At 47.5% G+C, this 23,414-nt stretch overlaps 1 protein-coding gene across 1 annotated transcript in view; it reads right to left on the bottom strand.

The window, feature by feature from the left end:
• MKNK2 (MAPK interacting serine/threonine kinase 2) overlaps positions 1 to 23,414 on the bottom strand; it is a 45,190-nt gene that overhangs the window by 9,626 nt on the left and 12,150 nt on the right. The window contains exons 4-12 of the mRNA XM_083421716.1: positions 22,327 to 22,428; positions 21,002 to 21,099; positions 15,959 to 16,038; positions 15,569 to 15,642; positions 14,448 to 14,552; positions 12,428 to 12,483; positions 11,578 to 11,673; positions 2,211 to 2,405; positions 735 to 899 (exon numbers count right to left, since the gene is read on the bottom strand). Coding sequence (XP_083277842.1) covers positions 735 to 899; positions 2,211 to 2,405; positions 11,578 to 11,673; positions 12,428 to 12,483; positions 14,448 to 14,552; positions 15,569 to 15,642; positions 15,959 to 16,038; positions 21,002 to 21,099; positions 22,327 to 22,428 — 971 coding nt within the window. The remainder of the gene's footprint in view (positions 1 to 734; positions 900 to 2,210; positions 2,406 to 11,577; positions 11,674 to 12,427; positions 12,484 to 14,447; positions 14,553 to 15,568; positions 15,643 to 15,958; positions 16,039 to 21,001; positions 21,100 to 22,326; positions 22,429 to 23,414) is intronic.

Genomic DNA, 23,414 nt, shown 5'->3' on the forward strand with positions numbered 1-23,414 from the left:
GTGTGCGTCCTATGGGGCGAATACAGGCTTCAGGAAGCTACCAGCAAGCCTTGGGAGCACGGCGGGAGTTCCTGCCAGGCTCACAAGGCTTGTGGGCAGCAGCCTGCAGCCCGAAGCACGGGGCACACTCTGGAGCGAACCCCATGCTTCTCACAGATGTCCTTGCTTGTAAGGCTTGTGGGCAACAGCCCGTTCTGGGGGCTGGGGTCAGGGGAAGCTCGGGCTTCCCCTGCCCCCATCCCCGCAAGCTCCCTGAGCAATGGCGAGGTTGCGCAACCTCGCCTTTGCTCCCGGACCCCCAGCCCCAAGGCTAAAAACGAAGCCAGGACAGCGAGCGGGATCCATCCAGCTCACTGTCATGGCTTCTTTGCTCTTTGGGGGGGAAATAAATTCCACCCCTTTATTCCCCCCCCCCAAAGAATAAGTGCGCCTTATGGGCCGGTGTGCCCTATAGGGCAAAAAATACGGTAAGTGCAGGCTTGCTTATTAGCCAAGGGAATCTTTACAGGGGAAAGCCCCGGGTTAAGTCCCTCTCCAGAGGGGGCCTGCCTGAATCTCTGTGGAGATGTTGCCAGTCAGTGTACGCAATGCTGAACTAGATGAACCAAAGGCATGTCTCATTTCATGCAGAGAGAAAACGGGACAGATTTATTGGGGGCTGCAAAAAAACAGAAAAACACCCTAACCCCAAATCAATGAACCCCTCCCGCCTGCCCCCCCCCCACTGTGCTTACCCCTTGCACCCACGAGTGCTTGAGAACTTCGGCTGCGCTGAGGCGCTTCTTGGCATCCCTGACCAGCAGTTTGGAAATGAGGTCTTTGGCTCCGAAAGAGATGTGAGCCCAATCCTTGTCAGGGAATTCGTACTTCCCCTCCTGAATGCTTTCAAATAACATGTTCTGGAAGGAAGGAAGGGTCACGGAATCATACAAAATCACCTTTTCTGTTTTACTGCTGCATTACACTGTTCACAAAAGGGACGCGGATGGCGCTGTGGGTTAAACCACAGAGCCTAGGGCTTGCCGATCGGAAGGTCGACGGTTCGAATCCCTGCGACGGGGTGAGCTCCCGTTGCTCGGTCCCTGCTCCTGCCAACCTAGCAGTTCGAAAGCACACCAGCGCAAGTAGATAAATAGGTACCACTCCAGCGGGAAGGTAAACGGCGTTTCCGTGTGCTGCTCTGGTTTGCCAGAAGCGGCTTAGTCCTGCTGGCCACATGACCCGGAAGCTGTACGCCGGCTCCCTCGGCCAGTAAAGCGAGATGAATGCTGCAACCCCAGAGTCGGCCACAACTGGACCTAATGGTCAGGGGTCCCTTTACCTTTTACACTGTTCACTCATGTGCTCTGCTAGGACCCCTAGATCCTTTCCACATGTACAGTCATACCTCGGGTTGAAGTCGCTTCAGGTTAAGCCTTTTCGGGTTGCGCTCTGCAGCAACCCGGAAGTAATGGAGCACGTTACTTCCGGGTTTTGCCGCTCGCGCATGCGCAGATGCTAAAAATGACGTCATGCGCAGAAGCGGTGAATCGCGACCCATGCAGACGCGGGTTGCATTCGCTTCAGGATGCGAATGGGGATCCAGAACGGATCCCGTTCACATCCAGAGGAACCATTGGTGTCAACTTACAACTTACAAATATTGGTGTCAACTTACAAATTTGAAAATAAGGAGCTAGCAGCCTCGGAAATAAGGGATCAGCAGCCAAAATAAGGGATTTCCCAAACACAGGTATGTTCAACTTCTGAGCCCCTCCGAGCCAAAGGCAGAAAGCCCAGCCAGCAGCCAAGCGAAGCCTCAAGCCTCAAGGAAAATCACCGTCACCTCTCTGCTGGGAAGCGCTGAGCAAAGGCGAGTCCCCAGGCAACGCGGCCGATTTGATCGGCACAAGGCATGCAAGCTCCACCCCCCAGTCGTTCTGAGACTCCCTTATTGGGTGAGCAACGCAGCCAAGCAACACAGTTGGAGCCTCCCTCCTCCCTGGCCAGCAGGGAGGGAGGGAGAGGAGCTACTTCCTTTGAAACCCGGGAAATTTAAGGGACGTCATCAATAAGGGACAGCAGCGGGACACAGCGCTGTGATAAGGGACTGTCCCGCCAAATAAGGGACGCTTGACAGCTATGTATTGGTGCAGCTGGTTCTTCTTGCCGAAGTGCAGAACCTTTGTGCAAGGAACAGAATAAGAGGAGGGAACCTGAGGCCTGCTCACCTGGCAAGCGGGACACGCTTCGCCGCGGTCCCAGCCGCAGTCGGTCCCGCAGTGGCCCACGAAAGGCGGGTAGCCGCTCAGCATAATGTAGAGGATTACCCCCAAACTCCACAAGTCGCAGCGCTTGTCGTAGATGGAGGCTTCCTCGTTGAAGGCTTCCACAACCTCCGGGGCCATGTATTCAGCCGAGCCGCACTGGAATCAGGAGGAGAACAGAAGTTGGAAATGTGAAAAAACACCCACAATAATAGATAGGCAATCACTCATGCTAGAGTACAGTGGTGCCTCGCAAGACGAAATTAATTCGTTCCGCAAGTCTCTTCGTCTAGCGGTTTTGTCGTCTTGCGAAGCAACCCTATTAGCGGATTAGCGCTATTAGCGGCTATTAAAGGCTTAAGGGATTAGCGGATTAGCTGCTAAAAGGCTATTAGCGGTTTAGCGGCTTAGAAAAAGGGGGTGGGGAGCGGAAAAAAATCTCAAGACTCGCAAGACATTTTCGTCTTGCGAAGCAAGCCCATAGGGAAATTCGTCCTGCGAAGCGCATCGAAAAACGGAAAACCCTTTCGTCTAGTGGGTTTTCCGTCTTGCGAGGCATTTGTCTTGCGGGGCACCACTGTACTTTCAATTAGCAAAGCTGACTGGAAAAGTCAGAGGAGCCCCAAATCAAAAAAAATTCAGAGAATGGAGACTATTCAGAGAATGTATAAGATTATATTGTAATAATGATGTTATCCTAGCAGAACTGAATGATACTTGTATATAATGAACAAATGGAACAAATATACTAGATGAATATACAGGAGAAGTTATAAAACAAACTGTGTGATGAAATTAAGATAATAGAAAAAGTACAACGAGAACGATTGGAAGTTTCTTTCAGAAGACTTTATTAGAAAAGACAGGAAGTTATAGCCAATATTCATTTCTTATTGTTAACTCTTTTTTGCTTTTTATTTTCTTTATCTTCTTTCTATTATATTTTTGTGTTTAATTTTGATGTAACTGTTTGCAATGTATATGTAAGATGATATTTTAAATCAATAACGACGAATTTAAAATATAAATAGGAATCGGGCAGAGAAAGGGTTAAAAGCCGCAGGGTCACACTTTTGCTTTTCAAAATTCCCCCACCGCAAAACGAAAAGGTTCCGGATTTCACATGCATGCGATTTGAAACCACTAACTTTGCAGGAAAGAAACTCCAGTTTGCTCTTTCAGAAACACACACATTTTACACAAATGGAAAGTTGTTTTAGTGTCTAAGATCTCCGGCTCCCACAATGAAATTATTTAGCAACACATCTGGATTGCCAAGGCGGGGGGGAAAGCCTCAACGGTCTTTATAGTTTCCCTACGCTCAGAAATGGAAGGAGGAGAGAACAGTCTCCAAGGAAAAATGGCAGATGAAAATCCTTGAATACGCGGAGAGCACCGATAAGAGACACAAATTTAAAGGCTTTTAAAGAAGGCAGGGACCCATTCGTAGTCTATTTATAAAAAAGTTTTTTCCCCATACGGGACGACCCCAGTGGGGTTTGGAGTGTAAGAAGACAGCAGAACGTGTTACAAATCACGTTAGAAAGGATGAAATTGGGTAAGACACTGAGGACTGGAACCTTAAAACGCAACCGTGGTTTGGTCAAATTGGAATATAGCTGTTGAGTAACAAATGTAACATTCTATGTGGGGTAAAGGATAAAACGCTATTAGATAGATTATTAGAAAGATAGGTTTTCTTCTTCTTTAAAACATAAAGTGGCGCGGAAATGAATAATAATAAAATTCACCAAGGAGAAAATGGCACCTGGATATTCCATCATGGCGACCGCAACCGAGCTTGTTGAATTTCTAATCCTGCTCGGGGGGGGGGGGCATCATTTCTTGGAGGTTTTGAGCAGAGGTTGGAAGGTGATCTGTCCTGGATGCTACAATTGAGATGCCTGCATTGCAGCGGGTTGGTCTAGATGGGCTCTGGGGGTCCCATCAGACCCGGAAGCATTTTCTCTTTCGCCAAGTAGCCATGCTCTCTGGACGGCACCAGCTGAGTTTTGCTTCAGCTGGGGGGGCACGTGATCACCATGCCTCTGCCCCACATTTCACCCCTCATAAAGCCCCCCCCCCAAAAAAACCCGGGACATTCTTTCCCAGAAGCCCTCAGGGTCAAGAAGAGGGAGACCATCCAAGGTCTATAAAAAGCCGGGCAGCGTTTCCTGGAAAAAGGGTTTGCAATGTTCAGGGCACCGCTATAAACCTGCCAGAATAGTTCTGTCCGATGAAGAAGGGGAAGGGATTGCACATGCAAGGGCTGGGATCTCCCCAAATACACAAACTGCAAGAATTATGTTCTTCTCCCTACCCCTTTACAAAAAAAAAAAGTCCAATTGCACTTGCAAAGGAACTTGGTGCAAATATTTGACCCAAAGTCCTTTGTGAGCAAATGCATTTTTCTCACACTAGCTAAAATATAAAAGCAAAAAAACCAAACCTGTTCTGGAGCACAGAAATACCTCACACAAAAAAAGGCTCAAGGGTTTGAAAATGTGGAAGTCCGTTGTTTTGAAAAGTGCAAACCAAGCTGCTAGACCTCAGGTTCTTGGGGGGAACACACTGCCCCCAAAGCTGGTGTTTCCCAGACTTTGGATATCGGAACAGATATCGTTATTATTTTTATTGATTAAATTTGTATACTGACCTATGCCCACAGGTCTCAGGGCGCTTCACGGGAGAAAATTACAATTTAAAAACCCTCAAAACACATAATAAAAATAAAAACAAACTAACAACACCCTCCTAGATTTTTAAAAGGGCAGTGGGTGTCAATCAGCCCAAGGCCTTGGTTAAAGAGGAACTTTTGTGTGTTTCACTTGTGCCCATTTCTGCTTAATATACGCCTGGCAATTAAAAAATAATAATTAAGAAGCGGTCCAAAATGGGGGGAGACTTCCAGTGGGAATCTCACCCAACATGTTTTGACTCTACATAATTTTGGCTTCATGCTGTATCCCCAGAATTTATCCCCCACAAGAGATAAGCAGATGTGTTTTTCTGGAATAAGATTGGGGGTTCAGTTAAGGGCTTGGGAAGAGAGTTGTAATTTGGGGGCAACCCCCCCACCACCAGACCTTTGAAACAATCCGCTGGGACAGTTCTTGCATGGAAGAAGAAAATAAATCCATCTAGTTAGTGCCGGGAGAAAACAAAAATGGGAAGACACAAGAGCTACCCACGCTGGAAGAATGGCAGATGAAGGTATTGGACTATATGGAACTGGCTGAAATGACTGGCAGAATCCGAGACCAGGGAGAAGAGTCGGTGGAAGAAGATTGGAAGAAGTTTAAAGATTATTTACAGAAATATTCTAAGATCAATGAATGTTAGGATGACATTAGATTGAATATAAAAGGTTATTAGTAAAAAGTTCAAAATTAAAAGACAGAATATTTTAGGATGTACGATTATTAAGCTATATCAAGTTATTAAAATTAAGAGAAAAATTAATCAAGACAGAGGGGAGGGATTTGCTGTTTAAACATATGATTTGGAATACAGGGAAGGGAGGTTTCGGAATACAGGGAAGGGAGGTTTCGGAGAAAAAAGTAAATGCAAGGAATATTATGAAGATAAAATTGTTTTTATTTTTTTGTTTTTTGATATTTTGTTGTTGTTGTGTGTTTGTGTGATTGTGCATTTGCTTTTGTTTTTTATTGTTGTTTGTTTTTTCTCTTTCTTTGTTGTTCTATTTTTTATGTAAAACTCAATAAAATATTTATTAAAAAAAAAGAGAGAAAACAAAAATGGCGGGGGCAGATTTGGAGATCGGAGCCTCAAAGTCCATTCATAAAAAATTATTATCACAGAATTGTAGAGTTGGAGGGACCCTGAAGGTCATCCAGCCCAACCCCCGGCAATGCAGGAATACGCAGCTGTCCTGAACTTGCAACCTGGGCATTATCAGCACCATGATCTAACCCAGGCATGGCCAAACTCGGCCCTCCAGCTGTTTCGGGACTACAACTCCCATCATCCCTAGCTAACAGGACCAGTGGTCAGGGATGCTGGGAACTGTAGTCCCAAAACAGCTGGAGGGCCAATAGAGCTACCCAGGCTGACATTCATTTGATGTGTTTATAGTAATAATCAGCATTTATTCTTTGTACCCCACCCACCGGACTGCGTTGCCCCAGCGACTTCTCCCAAGTTGGCAGCTTACAGCGTTTTAAAAAAACCCATCCATTTTAAAATACCAATTAAGTGAAACAAATCAACTAAAAGTAATAGTCGAAATACAATAAAACACACAGGGAGGGAGATTTAAAATGCTGATGGCCCTGATAGGAGCCAGTTGGCGACATTGAGCTTGTGTTTCTATTTTAGTATCCTCAGCAAACTTAAATACACCCTTCTTGGCTCTTAAAAAAAACACAGGTGTGTTATCGAGAGAGGGGAAAACTTGAGCTTCAAGTTATTCCACGCTAAATTAATTTTAATTCCAAAACGACGATCAGTTTATACGCTTCGGGATTATCAATCTGTCGTTTGCAGATTTTAAAAGGAGGGGAAACTGTGTGCTTGGTTCATCTGAGAAGTGGAAAGTGAAACTGGTTCAAATAGAACGCCCCTGCCTGAACTCTTCTGTATACATACAGAAATCTTTAAAAATCGGTGAGAGGAGCAGGGAACCCCCTGCTCACCGCCTCCTAAACCCTGTCCCTTAATCCCAGATACGCAGCAAAGGGAGGAGGAGGAGGAAAGGGTTCTGTGCTGGAAAGGGAACTCTGCACATGCTCAGAGGAACCGTTGACTGCAGCTGCAAAACAAGACCAGCAAAAAACCACACAGCGCCAAAACGCTTCGCTTGTCGCCAACCAACCGAGGCAAACAGAGTTCACTCTTCGTTTTCACCACAACCTCCCTTCCCCGAACGAGACCGGCTCAAACCAGCCGAGGGGCAATCCGCCCGGCGCCGCGTCAGCTGCCTAACTCTGCCCTTCCTCAAATTAATACATACGCAAATCCACATTATCCGGACTCGGGCAAATCCTCCAGAACAGGGGCAGGGCGCAGAGTCTGGGTAACTCGCCCAACCGGCCGGCTTACAAAAAGGGAGGAGGGAAGAGCTTCTCTGGAGCCGATCTGCCTCGGGGGCACGTAAAGAGGGCGGGGGAAGGATGCACGCTTAGGGTTCACAGAGGGAACCCACGAGGTCATCCAGTCCAACCCAGCTAATGCCGGAACCGTTTCAATAGCTATCGGGAGAGTTCATTGGCAGGGCACCTGCCTGGCATGCAGAAGGCCTCAGGTGCGTCTCCAGGTAAGGGTGGGGAAGAGACTGCCTGTCTGACAGCACGGAGAACCGGTTCTGAGTTCGAATCACTAGGATAACACGCTTTAAAACAGTCGGCGCTCCCTGCAGAGAATTCTGGGAGCTTTAAAGGTGCCGAGAGTTCGAAGAAATCCCGACTAAAGAGAAACGGGTGGACTATGCAGAATCGACAAAACTGACACATAAACTACGGGACAAGGATATCTGAATGGGAACCTTTTACAAAGCATTTAAAGAAGCAACAAAGTGAACTGGACTCCTTGGCAGGTTTTGAACAAACACATACTTTTTAATGATAATATTCAGTTAGATAAATTAAGGATCTATACAATTTTGTAACATGCAGAGAATAGCATTTACAGAGAAACCAGAGATGGGAACTGAGGGAAGTCGGGGGGGGTGTTGTTCTATTGGGGGGGGGGGAATTAAGGATGATATGCTGTAAGATAATATGTACTGTTTAAATTCCTAATAAAAAATATTTTTTTAAAAAGGTGCTGAGAGTTGTGCCTCCCTTTTTCCCAGAGCTACAATTCCCTGGGAGGAGGGATGGAGCAATAAACCAGCCTGGGAACTGTAGCACAGGTATTCTTCAAACAGCACCCAGCACCCTAAACAACTTGCACTTCCGGGGGGGGGGGGGGCGTCCTTTGTGAGGGACAAAGCCATGACCGTTCAAAGCGGCGTCACAGAGCTTTAAATCTAGGGTGTTAATACGATCTGAGAGCAGATGCGCCCCGATATCTACAGATGAAGGCCAGCATACAAATTCAATGAATAATAATAATAATAATCAACAGAACCCATTGACGTGAATCACTTCCATCAATTCCAATGAGTCAACTCTTGAGTAACACTGAATACAACCCTGGGCTGCATAGCAAATTTTGTTGCTGCAGCTGCAAAAATAGCAAAGGGTGTGGGTTAGTGTGTTTTTTTTGGCGTTTTTTTAAAAAATTGCAAAATGCAAAGGTTTTTTTGCAAAAAAAGCAAAGGGTGTTTTGTTTTCGTAGTGATATTTATAACCCTTTTGACACACAGGGCTGGGATTTGATCTTACCTAAAACTCTTATGTCCAAGAGTTTTATTTTTTAAAAAAATCTGTCCATGACTGGCCGTCTCCTTGCCCCACCCCCCACCGCAGAAATGGGTCAGAGCAGCCTCTACAAAGCAAGGGGAGGGGAAGAGAGAGAGAAACAGATGGAAGGAGGGGGGGGGGAGAGGAAATCCCCAAACCTCAGGCCTGACAGCCAATCAGCCAAGCTGTTGCTAGGGGCAAATTTTACAGCATCTCAGCAGTGGTTTGGAGGGGGGGCGGGAGCAAGAAAGACCAGAGGTAGGTGGCCCCTCTCTCTGCTTAGGGTGGGAAAACAAGTTTTAAAAAGCTTTCGAAAGGAAGGGGAATAAATTAAGAGCACTATGGAACCCAAAACCTGGGATGGGGGGGGGGGCTGTGTCTTTGCAACGTGCCCAAATTTCGGGCAATTCCTCCCCCCTGCAACACTTAATTTTTGCAAAACTTTGTCTGGAGGCTGCAAATGGGAGCCCCTTGGCTGCTTCGCTTCTTCCGGCACATGCAGATTTGTATTTTGCAGGTCTGTGCCCCCCCCCCCAAAAAACCCCAAGACTGTTTCTTTCATTCAAAAGACAGCCAACACAATGCGACCTTTTCGAGTCTGCACAGCCTCTCAGGAAACGCAAACCAGCCGCATAGCCGAGATACAGAACAAGATGCGGTGTTCACATTCACGACACAATTCTACGCCACAAGTTAATAATCTCCGCGGCGCCCCAGGAACGGGCCGTGAAATTTGGAAGTCGACCACGCAGGTCACCTAGTCCAAGCCCCTGCAAGGCAGGAATCTTTTGCTTGAACCCACAGCTCTGGGATTAAGAGTCTTGTGCTCTATCTACCGACTAAGCCAGGGGTCCCCAAACTAAGGCCCACGGGCCGGATAAGGCCGGAGGTACTCGTTTATCCGGCCCACAGTGACCCCTGCCGCCCACTCTTACCGGCGCTGCGTTGCACGGCTGCCCACTTCCGGGTCGGAGGAGCACCGGAATTACCTTGTGCGTTATTTGCACATGAACAAGTGTTATTTCCGGCACACATCCGGGTCAGAGAAGGCCAGTGCACATGCGCACAAGCTATTTCCGGTGCTCCTCGGACCCGGAAGTGCGCCAGAAATAGCGTGTGCGCACAAGTATGGGCACGGGCCCTGGAGACACTGACCCGAGGCGCAGTAAGTTTGCTGACCCCTGGACTAAGCTATCCAGGGTTCAAATGACAGTAAGAGCTGTTTGACAGTGGAATTTGCTGCCAAGGAGTGTGGTGGAGTCTCCTTCTTTGGAGGTCTTTAAGCAGAGGCTTGACAACCATATGTCAGGAGTGCTCTGATGATGTTTCCTGCTTGGCAGGGGGTTGGACTCGATGGCCCTTGTGGTCTCTTCCAACTCTAGGATTCTATGATTCTAAATCGCCCCACCCGACCATGAAACTCACTGGGGGTGATGTTGGGGGCTAGCCTAATCTACGTCACAGGGGAGAAGCACGTCGGCCATCCCTGGGAACAACAAACACAATAAATATAATAAGCCAGCCGGATGGAGCCAGAAATCAAATCTGACTATGGCAACACTCTAAATAAAAAAGGCACGCCAATCAGCTTGGAGAAGCACGACCACACAAGACCAGTCTGCATTGGTCAGGGACTGGTAGGAAAGAACCAACGTCCTCCCATTTTGCAAACATCTCCCTTCCTGGTCTCCTAGGGGCATCCTTGACTCGCCATAAGCCACCACATTAGTTAAAGCCAGTTAAAGGATGTAATAAACAGATTACAGATGCAAAGGGGGGATTAAATAAAATAAAAAGTAAAAAAATTAAGGTCTTATATATATGATAAATGTTCATAAACGTACATAAATATATAAACCACATATCTGAAGCAGCACAGGAAAACAGCCCTGAAACCAATTTCTCTGCAAGGCCAAGGAAAATGGAAAAGCCTCCCCATTGTCTTTTCCTTCACAAATCCTGTCTTAAGGGTATTTCTGTGTATGAATAGGGTGAGCCTGTGACCTGGCTCAGGAACTAAGTATTTGTCATTGCAAAAGACTGGCCAGGCTCCCCAGGGTATCCAATCAAGTGAGCATTAAAAGGTAACCTGCCAGACAGGAGGTAAACAATGCACTCAGATTTCTGTTGTAGACCGCCCTTTCTGTGATGTAGGTATGATGTATATGGGGGTGGTCTTGGACTCCAGGGCGGGCAATTTAAAATGTCTATGTAAGGGCGGGCACACCTTTGTTCTGGGTCCTCCTCCTTTCCTGAGTGTGAAGGGGGCACCCAGTTGCAACAGATCAATAAAGATCAGGCTTACTAGCTGCTTTGCTTCTCAATATTCTCTGGCTGGCCTCTGTTATTTTCTCCGACCGATGGAGAACCTGCAAAGGACTCTATAAGGGCTCTTGTGTCCCCCATAAGGGATTTTAGAAGGCCGTCTTGCAGCAAATGACGACAGAACATACACACGGACAAGCCATACAAAGCTGAACACCTCTTTCCACCAATGCCAAAACATCAGCAAAACACACAGAGAAGGCTATATGGATCGGGGTGTGGGGGTGGAATCCATCCATCCCCAGTATTCTGATTCCAACAGTGGACAGCCAGACACCTCTGGAAATCAGACTATGGGGTTGCGGCGCTCATCTCGCTTTCAGGCCGAGGGAGCCGGCGTTTGTCCGCAGACAGGTAGACTGCCCCCAAGCATGCAGGCTTCCATCTGAGCCATCACAGTGAATGGACGCTGAAATTCCTGGAGGATTTCCCATTTTTAAAGCCTGCTAAACTTCAGCACATCTCATGCCTTTGAATTCCATCAATTATATATATATATATATATATAAAGCCTTCCTCCTCATTCAAAACCTGCTGGCTGCCACTTTTGTTGGTTGAGCCCCAGTTCAGATTCTCCTTCCAAGCACCACTTTTAAAGCGTTTTATATAAATTGGGGTTTTCCACGCTTGGGGGAACTTACCGGGGTGAGCAACTCTGGAGTGGAGATGGGTGAGCAATCGCCGTTCAGCTTGATCCCGCTTCCTAGATCGAAATCGCAGATTTTCACGGGCGAAACCTGCATTGCAGGAAAGAAAAAGAATTTGCCAGTTGTTGTTTTTTTTAAAAAAAATCCATAGCTCCAGAAAGAATTAATCAGACAAACCTATGAATTTCAGTTTCTCATTTCTCCCTCCCCAAGCAGCTCAAATTCAGTTCATTCCCCCCACCCACCTTTGCTTTCCACATCACAGTGAAAAATTTCGAAGTCCACATTAAAAATTCCTGCATGTTTTCACATGCATTGATCTTAACTCACCCTTTTAACTAATATGCATAATTCTGCAAGGGGTTTTCTCCAATTCAAAGCATTATTTTAATGTATTTTTAATTTTTGTTGGAAGCTGCCCAGAGTGGCTGGGAAAACCCAGCCAGATGGGCAGCGTACAAATAATAAGTTGTTGTTGTTGTTGGGCATTATTATTGGACATTATTCACAGAGCCATTTTTGCATCTAATATCCTAGAATGGTAAAGTTGGAAGGGGACCACGGAGGTCATCTAGTCCAACCCACTGCAATGCAGGAATCTTTTGCCCAATATGTAGCTCGAACCCAGAACCCGGAGATTAAGAGTCTTTTGTTTCGTTGGAGAAACACATCGCAAAATCTGGAGTAGAGCAAATTGCAAAGGGCAGCTGCATGTTCGTCTGCAAGCCCTTTATTCCAACATCCTGCAGAAGGCAGTTCCACAGATCGTACACCAAATGGCGACTTTCTCTTTAGACAAGACAAGAGGGAGCATCCTGCTAATGTGCTTGAAGCCGCTCCTTACCTGATTGGAGCTTTCACAAAGGATATTTTCTGGTTTTAAGTCTCTATGTGCTATTCCTGAAAAGGAAAGAGAGAGAGACTGCATCAGCAAACAAAAGCAGAGAGGCTAAACTTCTTGCAAGATCGAAGAAACCTTTTTCGCACAGCGAGGAAATGAAAGCAGCAACTGGACTGGAGAAGGAGAAAGCCAAGGCACTAGTCCCTAAGAAAACCAGCCCCCACCCTGTGGAACACCCTCCCTTCAGATGCAGAGTTCAAAAGGCGCCAGAAGCATTTTGCAATTGGCCAGCGGCCGCTTGCGACCAAGTGAAGATTCCTGGGAGCCAGGATGGCGCCTGACGTCTCCACCGCCTGGAGGCGCATGCCTGGGGATCCTCGGATCTGGACCTTTTCACACACCAATCCCCCATCCTGCAAAATCCTATTCGTTGTATTTTATCTGCACTATCAGAGGAATTTCAAGAACCGAAGTATTACAGTCTTGAAAAATGGCCATGAGGCATTCCGTTTGGGCAGCAGCAACCCTGGTTCTTGGCCTATATCTCTCCTCTTCTAACACTGGGTTGCGTGGCAGGGGAGGGTTGGACTAGATGACCCTTGGGGTCCCTTCCAACTGTACCATTTGAAGATCCTGGTCTCCTGAAGGAAGGGGGCTCCACAGTTTCCAACACTGAAGAAGCCCTGCCTTTCTGCCTTCACCACACTTCCACAATTTCCTTTTTTTTATTTTATTGACATATAAAACACATACATATACATTTACACAATACACGTACACAACACGCTACCTAATTTTCATAGCATAAAACATACCTACATTACTCTATATAATACCTACCTATACTGTACATATCAACAAACCTACACACCTACACCCACCAAGTGACTTCGACTTCCAGCCATTCTCGTTATGCTACTTTATTTTTCCAACTAGCTTAAACGCATTTCATTCTTTCTTTAATCTCTCCTTTTATCTTAACTTTACTCTCCTTTCACTCTAATCATTTTCTGGATTCACTCAGTATCTGTCAGAAATTCTACTTTTTCCACTTAAATTTTGATGTATTCCTTAATGATAGCCCACTCCTTATTCACTTCTACCCTATCTCCTCTTATCCTCCCTGTTAGTTTGGCAATATGGAGGTATTCCGTCATTTTAGATAACCAGTCTGTTTTAGTTGGAGACGCTGCTGCTTTTCCAATTTTTGGCAATCAATAACCCTGCCGCGGGACGTGGGTGGCGCTGTGGGTTAAAGCCTCAGCGCCTAGGGCTTGCCGATCGAAAGGTCGGCGGTTCGAATCCCCACGGCGGGGTGCGCTCCCGTTGTTCGGTCCCAGCGCCTGCCAACCTAGCAGTTCGAAAGCACTCCCGGGTGCAAGTAGATAAATAGGGACCGCTTACTAGCGGGAAGGTAAACAGTGTTTCCGTGTGCGGCTCTGGCTCGCCAGAGCAGCGATGTCACGCTGGCCACGTGACCCGGAAGTGTCTTCGGACAGCGCTGGCCCCCGGCCTCTTGAGTGAGATGGGCGCACAACCCTAGAGTCTGTCAAGACTGGCCCGTACGGGCAGGGGTACCTTTACCTTTAACCCTGCCGCAGTAGTTGCATACATAAAATATTGGTCTGACCATTCTTTTTATTTCCTCTAACATGATACCTAGGAGAAAGGATTCTGTTTTTCCCCAAATGAAAATCTAAACATCTTTTTCAGTTTGTTATAGCTATTTCCCCAGAATCACACTTCCACAATTTCCAGTTGTTAGGAGGAAGGAAAAAAATCCTCTTTCTGCTTCCTCCGTGATTTCATAAAACTTCTCCTGTGTCGACTCTTTTCTCGCTCGCCTTTTCTCTAAACTGAAAGGTTGCAAACGCTGCAAACTTTCCTCCTGGGGGTGGGGGGGTCCCTTTGAGAATTGAGACTGCCCTCTTCCAAACTTCCCCTCCGGGTTGGCAGACAAAATAACAGTGATAAGACCCAACAAGCCCCGTGGTATCTGCAGACTCGCAAAGAATTTGCTGACCTTTGTTGTGCAAGAAATTGAGGGCGCTGGCGATGTCGTTCACAACCATACTAGCCTCCAGCTCGTTGAAATGGCGGCGGCGATGGATGTGTGTCAGGATGGAACCTGGAAAAGATCGGAGCAGGGAGAGAAAAGAGGGGACAGAGCAATATTAGCGATCTCAGGCAGCAAAAAATAAAAGTTTGCAGGCCTGGGGAACAATCAGCGCAGCAGACAATGCCGAACTTGATGGTCTGACTCGAATCAGTTCTCAATTTGGAACCAAAAGGGCTAGAAACATAACTTTTTAGGAGGAAGGCTGTTGCTCTGCAGTAGAACGGCTGCATTAACCATCCGTTAATTTAGCTGAGTAGTGTCTGAGAAGCAGCTCCATTCTTTGCAACTACGGCAGGTAAATCTGCAGGGAATTTGCTCCCCACGCAGGGCTGCCAACTCCGGGAGAGGCAGATATTGCTGGTTTTGACCTATAAAGCCTTAAACGGCTCAGGACCGCAATCCCTTAAGGACTGGCCTCTCCCCATATGAACCTGCCCGGACCCTGAGGTCATCCTCCAAGGCCCTTCTCTGTGTGCCTCCTCCTCAAGAGATCCCAAGAGTGGCAACACAAGCACAGGGCCTTTTCTGTGGTGGCTCCCTGTTTGTGGAATGCTCTCCCCAGGGCGGCCTGCCTGGTGCCTTCATTATACACCTTTAGGTGCCTGACAAAAACATTCCTCTTCAACCTGATGCCCTTTGGTTTGCCTTTCGTTTTTATTATGCATTTTGTGTTTTTCATCTCATAATTTTCCGGATGAAGGGAATTATACAGATTTAATAAATGGTGATAGCAACAACTCCTGCAGAAACACAGGGATCAAGCTTTTCCAGAGGACAAGCAGCCATCCTTGGCCCGAGAATAAAATCTTTTCGCAGGTTCCAGGTCAATAATTTAATCCAGCCTGCGAGCTGGGATCCCTTTCCTCACCCCCCTGGAAGCAAAGTTGGACAGGCAGGTGGAGCCGATCACCTGGGTGACCAACGCCCAGGACAGGCGGGCACGGCTCAGCCAAAACTACCAGGAGGGCCAAAACAAGCTGGGCAGATTAGGCCCGCAGGCCAAACGTTCCCGAGCAGCAACTTACCTCCTCGCATCTTCTCGAACACAAGATAGAACCGGTCTTCCTCTTCAAAGAACTCAATCAGCTCCAAGATGTTCCTGCCGCGAGCAAGAGAGGGAGGACATTTAAAAACGGGGGGAAGAGGACGTCTCTCTCACACACACCCCCGCTGCACAGCCTTGCCAAGTCAGTCCAAGAAAGGTCCATGCCCCCCTCTCCATACAGGATGCGTCTCCAGGAAGCCTGCAAAAGCAAGGCTGCAGATAGACTGCTCTTGAGCATGGAGGTTTCACGGGGGCGAACCAGCTGCTGGTGGAACCTCAGGTTTATCTGAGCCACTATTATGGGCACTGCCAGTCCAAGTTACCCCTTAAAAAACAGCTTAAGCCACCCAAAAAATAAAATTAAAAATACCTATGTCCTTGGCACTGATACAGCATCTCGACTTCCCGGAAGACCCTGCTCCGGATGTGTCCGAGTCGCTTTTCGATAATCTTTAAAGAGAAACACACACAAAGGAGCGAACATCAATCAGGGATTTTAAAGCAGCGAGTTGGGTGCAATCAAGAGTTTTGCACCCTTTTAACACGGGTTCAAGCCGTTCCCTCGTCTCTGCGGGATTCTGTGTGCATAACAGGCGCCATTCATGGCCACCCTTGTCCTGTTGCAACTCCCCGCCCACCTTGAAAGGCTAGCTCTCTAGCTGCAAGGCTGCCGTTTGGGCACAGAAGACCGTTCCCCCAAGCATCTTGCTTTTAAAAACGGCGTCACGATTCATCTCCTTGCACACAAATGCTCCCCCAAACACCCAAAAAAGCAAGTTTCTCCGCAACTAGAAAGCAAACACATCAAGAATTGTTGACCCTGAGAGGCTTTGTTTCTACGTGCAGGGATTTCTGTGCAAGTTCAGCCTCTCTCAAGCTAAGGTCGTACCATGAACCAACAGAAGATTTTCCGCAGCAATGGAATTGCTCCCAGTTAGGCACCATAAACACACCAGCCCCCAATCACCACTTCCTTATTTTTTTTTATTTTTTGCAAAACACAGCTGTTCCCTTTGCAGCTGTTTCCTTTTCAAAAAAGTATTTTACGAAGACATTCTTGGGCTCACCCAGGGACTTCCTTGTTTTGCTCCAGCCTCAAAGAAAAACCTATTTTGCTTCTCACGCCTACAATCGCAGATCACGAAAATGTCCTTAAAATCTAAGCAGCTCAAAAAGGAATTGCAACTCAATGGGAAAGAGCCCAAAAATCTTACACCGGGCACTCGGTCCCACCACTCTGGAATACAGTGATAATGGAGAAAATTGAGATTTAAACGAGGACTAGAACTTCCAGACACTTTACATATAATTTGAAATTCCTTCATTACATATGTACAGTGAAGCCATCATTTTTGAGACAGGCCAGAAAACGACACTCGAAAATCCAGTAACACCAATATTCTCTCTTAATGCCAAGACTTTTATTCTCGTTTTTTTCTTTCTTTCATGAACTGGGCTTTGTTATTTCACCTGAAGGTACTTGTTCTACGTGCCTTTTTTGGGGGGGCGAAGCATTTAGTTCCCCTTCTTTTAATTTTCATCTGTCGCTACAAAAGTTAAATGTTCCTAAGCCGAGAAAATAAACGGATTGTCTATTGCTATATCTGCATGCGTACACACATACGCAATTTGTTTTCTCCTGCTCCGGAGGGTGGGACTCGAACCCATGGCTTCAAGGAGATTCCGACTAAACATCAGGAAATCTTTCCGACAGTAAGAGCTGTTCGACAATGGGTAGAAGGTGGTGGACTCTCCTTCCTTGCAAGTTTTTAAGCAGAGGTTGGCTGGCCATCTGCCAGGAGTTCTTGAACTAAGATCCCTCAATTGCAGGGGGTTGGACTGGATGACCCTCAGGGGTCCCAACTCTACAATTCTATGAATGCGCTTGGGGGTGGCGGCTGCTTTTGTGAGAGGAGCATTCCCCCCCCATGCACATACCCCCCCCAAATTTTGCTTCTCTCTCCCCTTCTAAAATCAGAGTTCGAAGGGACGCAAAGAGTAATCTAGGTACAATATTTCAGAAGATCACGCCTGGAGCTGTTTTGGGACTACAACTCCCATCATCCCTAGCTAGCAGGACCAGCGGTCAGGGATGATGGGAATTGTAGTCCCAAAACAGCTGGAGACCTAAGTTTGGGGAACAGCGACCAACTGTCCGCAACGCAAAATAACAATAAAAATTGTAAAATGAAAAACACGCCTGTTACTTTTCACTCAACCCAAAGTTCTTAAGAAAAGAGAGGGAATACGTTCATTTATATTGGTGTTGGTGCTGACCTTTAAAGCCCTAAACGGCCTCAGCCCAGTAGACCTGAAGGAGCGTCTCCACCCCCATCGTTCTGCCTGGACACTGTGATCCAGAGCCAAGGGCCTTCTGGCGGTTCCCTCCCTGCGAGAAGCGAAGTTACAGGGAAGCAGGCAGAGGGCCTTCTCGGTGGTGGCGCCCGCCCTGTGGAACGCCCTCCCACCAGATGTCAAAGAGAAAAACAACTACCAGACTTTTAGAAGACATCTGAAGGCAGCCCTCTTTAGGGAAGCTTTTAATGTTTTATGTATCACAGTATTTTAATATTTTGTTGGAAGCTGCCCAGAGTGGCTGGGGAAACCCAGCCAGATGGGCGGGGTATAAATACAGTGGTACCTTGTTTTGAGTGCTGGATCCGTTCCGGAGCCCCGGACGTTCGACAAAGCGCTGCTTTGCGCATGAGCGGTTTTGCGCTTCTGCGCATGCGTGAAGCATGATTTAGTGCGCGTGTGCGAGCAGCAAACCCAGAAGTAACCCGTTCTGGTTTGTCCGGTTTGCCACGGACATTCCACGAAATGGACACTAAACAGGGCAGACTCACAATGAGGTACTACATTAATAATAATAATAATAAATTTTATTTATACCCCACCCTCCCCAGCCAAGGCTGGGCCCAGGACGGCTAACAACCAATAATAAAAACAAGTTGAATGAATACAACTCAAAAACAAGATTAAAATGCAACATTAAAACATTAGAATACAGCCTCATCACAGGAGGAGAAAGGAAAAAAAGAAAGAGGGGCAGGGAATCAAATTGAATTATTATTATTATATCCCCACCTGCACCCAAAATCTGGCTCCGGAAAGGGGCGAGGGGGTTCCTTTCGGGAGCTGCAGCCCCAAACCCACAGTCATAAGGAGCGAGAATCGGATTATTTACGGAGCTCTGAACTTTTCTCCTCGCCCCGAGATGCCGTTTTGCAGCCAAAGCCCGATGAAAAGGCCTGCTTGTTCCTCCTGCACTTGAAAGGGAAGGGGGCGAGGGGGGGGGTGTGCCAGCGCCAGACCAGCAGCTGTTCTCCTCCCCTCCAGCCCAGGCAGGTCGCAACCTCGGCCCTCCCCAACTTCTGCCTCCACAAAACAACAGCCAGTTCTGCCACCACCGCCCGCCCGCCCTCGCTCTGCATCTCCCATGCGCTGGAAAAAAACAGCCTCGTGCAAGACTGCAGAGAGGAATTTCTTCTTTAGGGTGGGTGGTGAAAAAAGAGGCAGGGGTCTGCAGAAAACAAGGAAGCCATTGCAACAGGGTGGCAGACACGGTGCCAGCCGATGGAGAAAAACTTTCCTTCCTCTCTCACGAGACTCAAATCCTTGGGCGTTCCTTAAAGCCAAATGCTACCGTACTTTTCGCTCTATAATACGCACCAGACCACAAGACGCACCTAGTTTTTGGAGGAGGAAAACAAGAAAAAAAATATTCTGAATCTCAGAAGCCAGAACAGCAAGCGGGATCGCTGCGCAGTGAAAGCAGCAATCCCTCTTGCTGTTCTGGCTTCTGGGATAGCTGCGCAGCCTGCATCCGCTCCATAAGACGCACACACATTTCCCCTTACTTTTTAGGAGGGAAAAAGTGAGTCTTATAGAGCAAAAAATACAGTAAGAGCTGGGAAAGCACCCGAGTTTTTTAAATGTATTTTTATTAAAGATTTTCCTGATTTACAAAAGTGTCTGCAATGCCTCTCTCTCGTATTTTCTTTTCTCCATGTAACATTTTTACAAATCAGTTTCATTCGTTGAGACATTAGGAAGTAAAGGGGGAAAGAGGTGGGGGGGGGGTCGGGTGGCAATGTTTCTATTTTGCTTAATATATGTAGGGTTTGGTGTCAGTGTTGCTTGTGCAGGTTTTCTGCTGTTCGCTTGTGTTCCTTTGGTGGTGAGAGAGGTTGGGGTTGGCCTAGGGGCAGGCACCCCCAAACTCGGCCCTCCAGATGTTTTGGGACTACAACTCCCATCATCCCTAGCTAACAGGACCGGTGGTCAGGGATGATGGGAATTGTAGTCCCAAAACATCTGGAGGGCCAGGTTTGGGGGTGCCTGGCCCAGGGTGTGATTGTTCATTTGTGGTTGGCTGTGGTGGTCTTTGTTTTCGTGTGTGAGTGAGGTGGGTGGGTGTTTTGGATCAGGTTAGCCATATTGATTTGTATGCTGTTGGTGGATTATTGTCATTGTCCTGTTGGGCTGTGTATGTGATAAAGGGGAGCCATACCGGGGTGAAGGCGGCGTCTTCTGTTTGTCCCCGTGTCAGTTTCAGTTTATTAGTTAATTTTTCTAGTAGGGCTGTTTCCCATACTATTTGGTACCATTAGTCCATGCTTACTCCTGACAGGTCTCTCCAGTGTCTGGCTACGATACTTCTGGCTGCTGAAAGTAGGCTGGTTATGAGTTCTTTGCGGTGTAAATGGGAATTATTGTCTTGGAAGATGTTTAGTATGGCCAATTCTGGAGTGATTTCGAATACTTGGTTATTTTACATATTTCTCGTATGGTTGTTGTCCAGAATAGTTGGATTTTGGGACACTCCCACCACATGTGGAGGAAAGCACCTGAGCTCCAATTGTCCTATTCCAACCTCACAAAAACCTACCTGTGAATAATTTCTTTAATTCTCTCTCTCCCCCCTCCACAATCCCGGCTAACCACACCAACTGGGAAAACACTACCGAAGACATTTTATGCTGGAAATTCCTGACACACACACACACACACACACCAATTTTGGCCCAGGAAAGACCTTCACGACGCAGGACCTGTGGAACTCCTTGCCACAGGAGGTGGACGGCTTCGAAAGAGGGTTTGGAGGAGAGGGTTATCAATGGCCGGCAGCCACAACTGGCTACGCTCTGCACCTCTGCGGTCAGAGGCAGCCATAACAGGCAACAGTAAAAGCGCAACACGACCATCCCACACCCAAAACGCAACGCAGTTGCGGAAGGGGAGAGAATCCCGCTTGCAGGCTTCTCACCAGGGCACCCGGCCGGCCTCCGTGAGAATCACAGATTTGTGGAGCTGGCGGGGACCCCGAGGGTCATCCATCCCAGCCCGCTGCCATGCAGAAATCTCTTGCCCGACCCGGGGCTCAAACTCCAAAGTCCCCAAGCTCCCTTACCTTCACTGCATACTCTTTGTTGGTAATGAGGTTAACACAGGCCTGGACTTTTGCATGAGCCCCTTCCCCGAGAACCTCTTCCTGGAGTTGGTAAACGTCTGAAGGTTTGCGGGGGGCAGGAGAGAAAGAGAGACAAGGAAACAAGAGAATTATGGCGGGGGATCAAAGTGCTATTCCCTGCATCGTTGCCTGAACTTTGTTTATTCCAAAAAAAACTGTGTTTATATTCTAAAAATTCCAGATAAAAGTCCAATATATATTTTTAAAATGTTCTTTTTATATCGCCAACTTCCCGTCTCGTGATGTTTTTCTTATCTCCCTGCTCCCTGTCTCCCCTCTTTTTTAACACAGTCGTTGCACAATAATCTTTCGCTCTTTCTGCTGCTCATAGTGTGAATCCTGATCACGGATTCTTTGGGCTGCCGTATTTCTCCAAATGATCCGGAAAAGGCTTCCATTCTTCAAAAAATCAAAACCCAAGCACCAGATCATCTTATTTTAACTGATGGCTTTGTTGATTTGACATTGTCCACCTTTGCCTGAATTTTGCAGACGCCTCAAATTACAGATCATCATCATCATCATTGTTGTTGTTGTTGCTGTTATTTCAATTTACATGCCACCCTTTATCATTCAAAACACATTACAGAACATCATCAACAACAAAAAGCATACTGACAGACTGCCTAATAGTTAAATAGCCCGTAGCTGCAGTCCCTGCCGGTTTAAAGTTCTAGTCCTCATTGCCTCTCACCGTTCCTGCAAAAATAAAACAAGGGGCTGGTCCTCATGATTCTGAACGAACAGGCTGGTTTAAAAAGGAAGCTCTCCTTCAAACAGCGCCACACCTTTGGGTCTCATCCAGCTCAGTGCAGTCTACACCAACCTTTCGCTAAATGCAAGCGTCCAGGGTTTCCCAAATATGGGACTCCAGCTGTTTTGCGACTACAATCCCCATAATCCCTGGCTGCCAGCCCTGCGAGTTTGAGAGGATGGGAGTTGTAGTCCAACAACTGCATGAGAACAAACTTCTCCTGGTCTAATCCTTTGAAAAAGCACCACTTCGTTTCCCAGCCTTTGGAGCAGATTTTGTGCATTTGTATCATTTCCTGGTCTGGGCTTTATTTACTTTTTCAAAGTTTGCAAATTTGGATAAATAAACACACATCTCTCCTGAAACCCTCTTGCTGCTGCAGGCTTCTTGCGGACACAGACCCTCTCACGAGGCCGCAAGGACTGAGCGGAAAACGTTTTGCTGCAAGGGGAAGGCGGGAGGTGACGATTTCGAGAATAAACGCTGAGGACCAGCAACTTGAGCCGCTCACCTTCAAACCTTCCGGAAAAGCTATCCGTGGCCCGACAGCGTTTTTTCTTTTTGTTCCGTTTCTTCGCGTTGGGGATGTCGATGGGCTGACTCGAAGGCATGTCTGTTCCACAAGATTTGGGGGGGGGGGGGGGAGGAGAATCACAGTTAAAGGCAGCATTTGAACCCAGGACCAGGCACGAAACAACAATCCCTAAAGCCAGGGGTGTGCTGGGTTCTGAGGTCGCCCTTAAACTTTGCATTTTGCATGAAACAGCCAACGGCTTATATTTCAAGGTAGAAATATATTTCAAGGTAGACTCTCTTTGAAAACAGAGGCTCCATTACAGCAATTAAGACCAGGGTGGGGAAGCCGTTCCACATGGCAGCTGTGGGCGGGGCTACAGGCAAATGTGGGCGGGGCTATTAAGAAAAGCTTCACCTTTGCGCAGTAGGGCAGTGCCGCGCAGTGGTTAGAGCAGCTTGCCAAACTTGGGTCCCCAGCTGTTTTGAGACTACAATTCCCCTGACCACTGGTCCTGCTAGCTGGGCATGATGGGCGCTGCATTCCAAAAACAGCTAGAGACCCAAGTTTCGGAGACCCTGGGTCAAGACCAGGGTTCAAATCCCGACACCTGTTCACAAAGCCAGTCACCGCCTCTTAGCTGAACCCACCTCACAGGATGGGGAGGAAACCATGAATGCCAGCTTAGAGGGAAAAGGTGGCATTCTGAACGCAATAAATGGGAGAGTTATGAGGGCCAGATGGAGATGTATCGGGGGCCGCATTCCTCTGCCCTGCAGTTCACAATCCCCGGAGTAGAGGTAAAAAGGTAAAGGGACCCCTGACCATTAGGTCCAGTCGCGGACGACTCTGGGGTTGCGGCGCTCATCTCGCTTTACTGGCCGAGGGAGCCGGCGAACAGCTTCTGGGTCATGTGGCCAGCAGGACTAAGCCGCTTCTGGAGAACCAGAGCAGCGCATGGAAACGCCGTTTACCTTCCCGCCAGAGCGGTACCTATTTATCTACTTGCACTTTGACGTGCTTTCAAACTGCTAGGTTGGCAGGAGCAGGGACCGAGCAACGGAAGATCACCCCGTCCCGGGAAT

Source organism: Podarcis tiliguerta (genome assembly GCF_965153285.1).
Source record: "Podarcis tiliguerta genome assembly, chromosome: 18".
Taxonomy (NCBI): domain Eukaryota; kingdom Metazoa; phylum Chordata; class Lepidosauria; order Squamata; family Lacertidae; genus Podarcis; species Podarcis tiliguerta.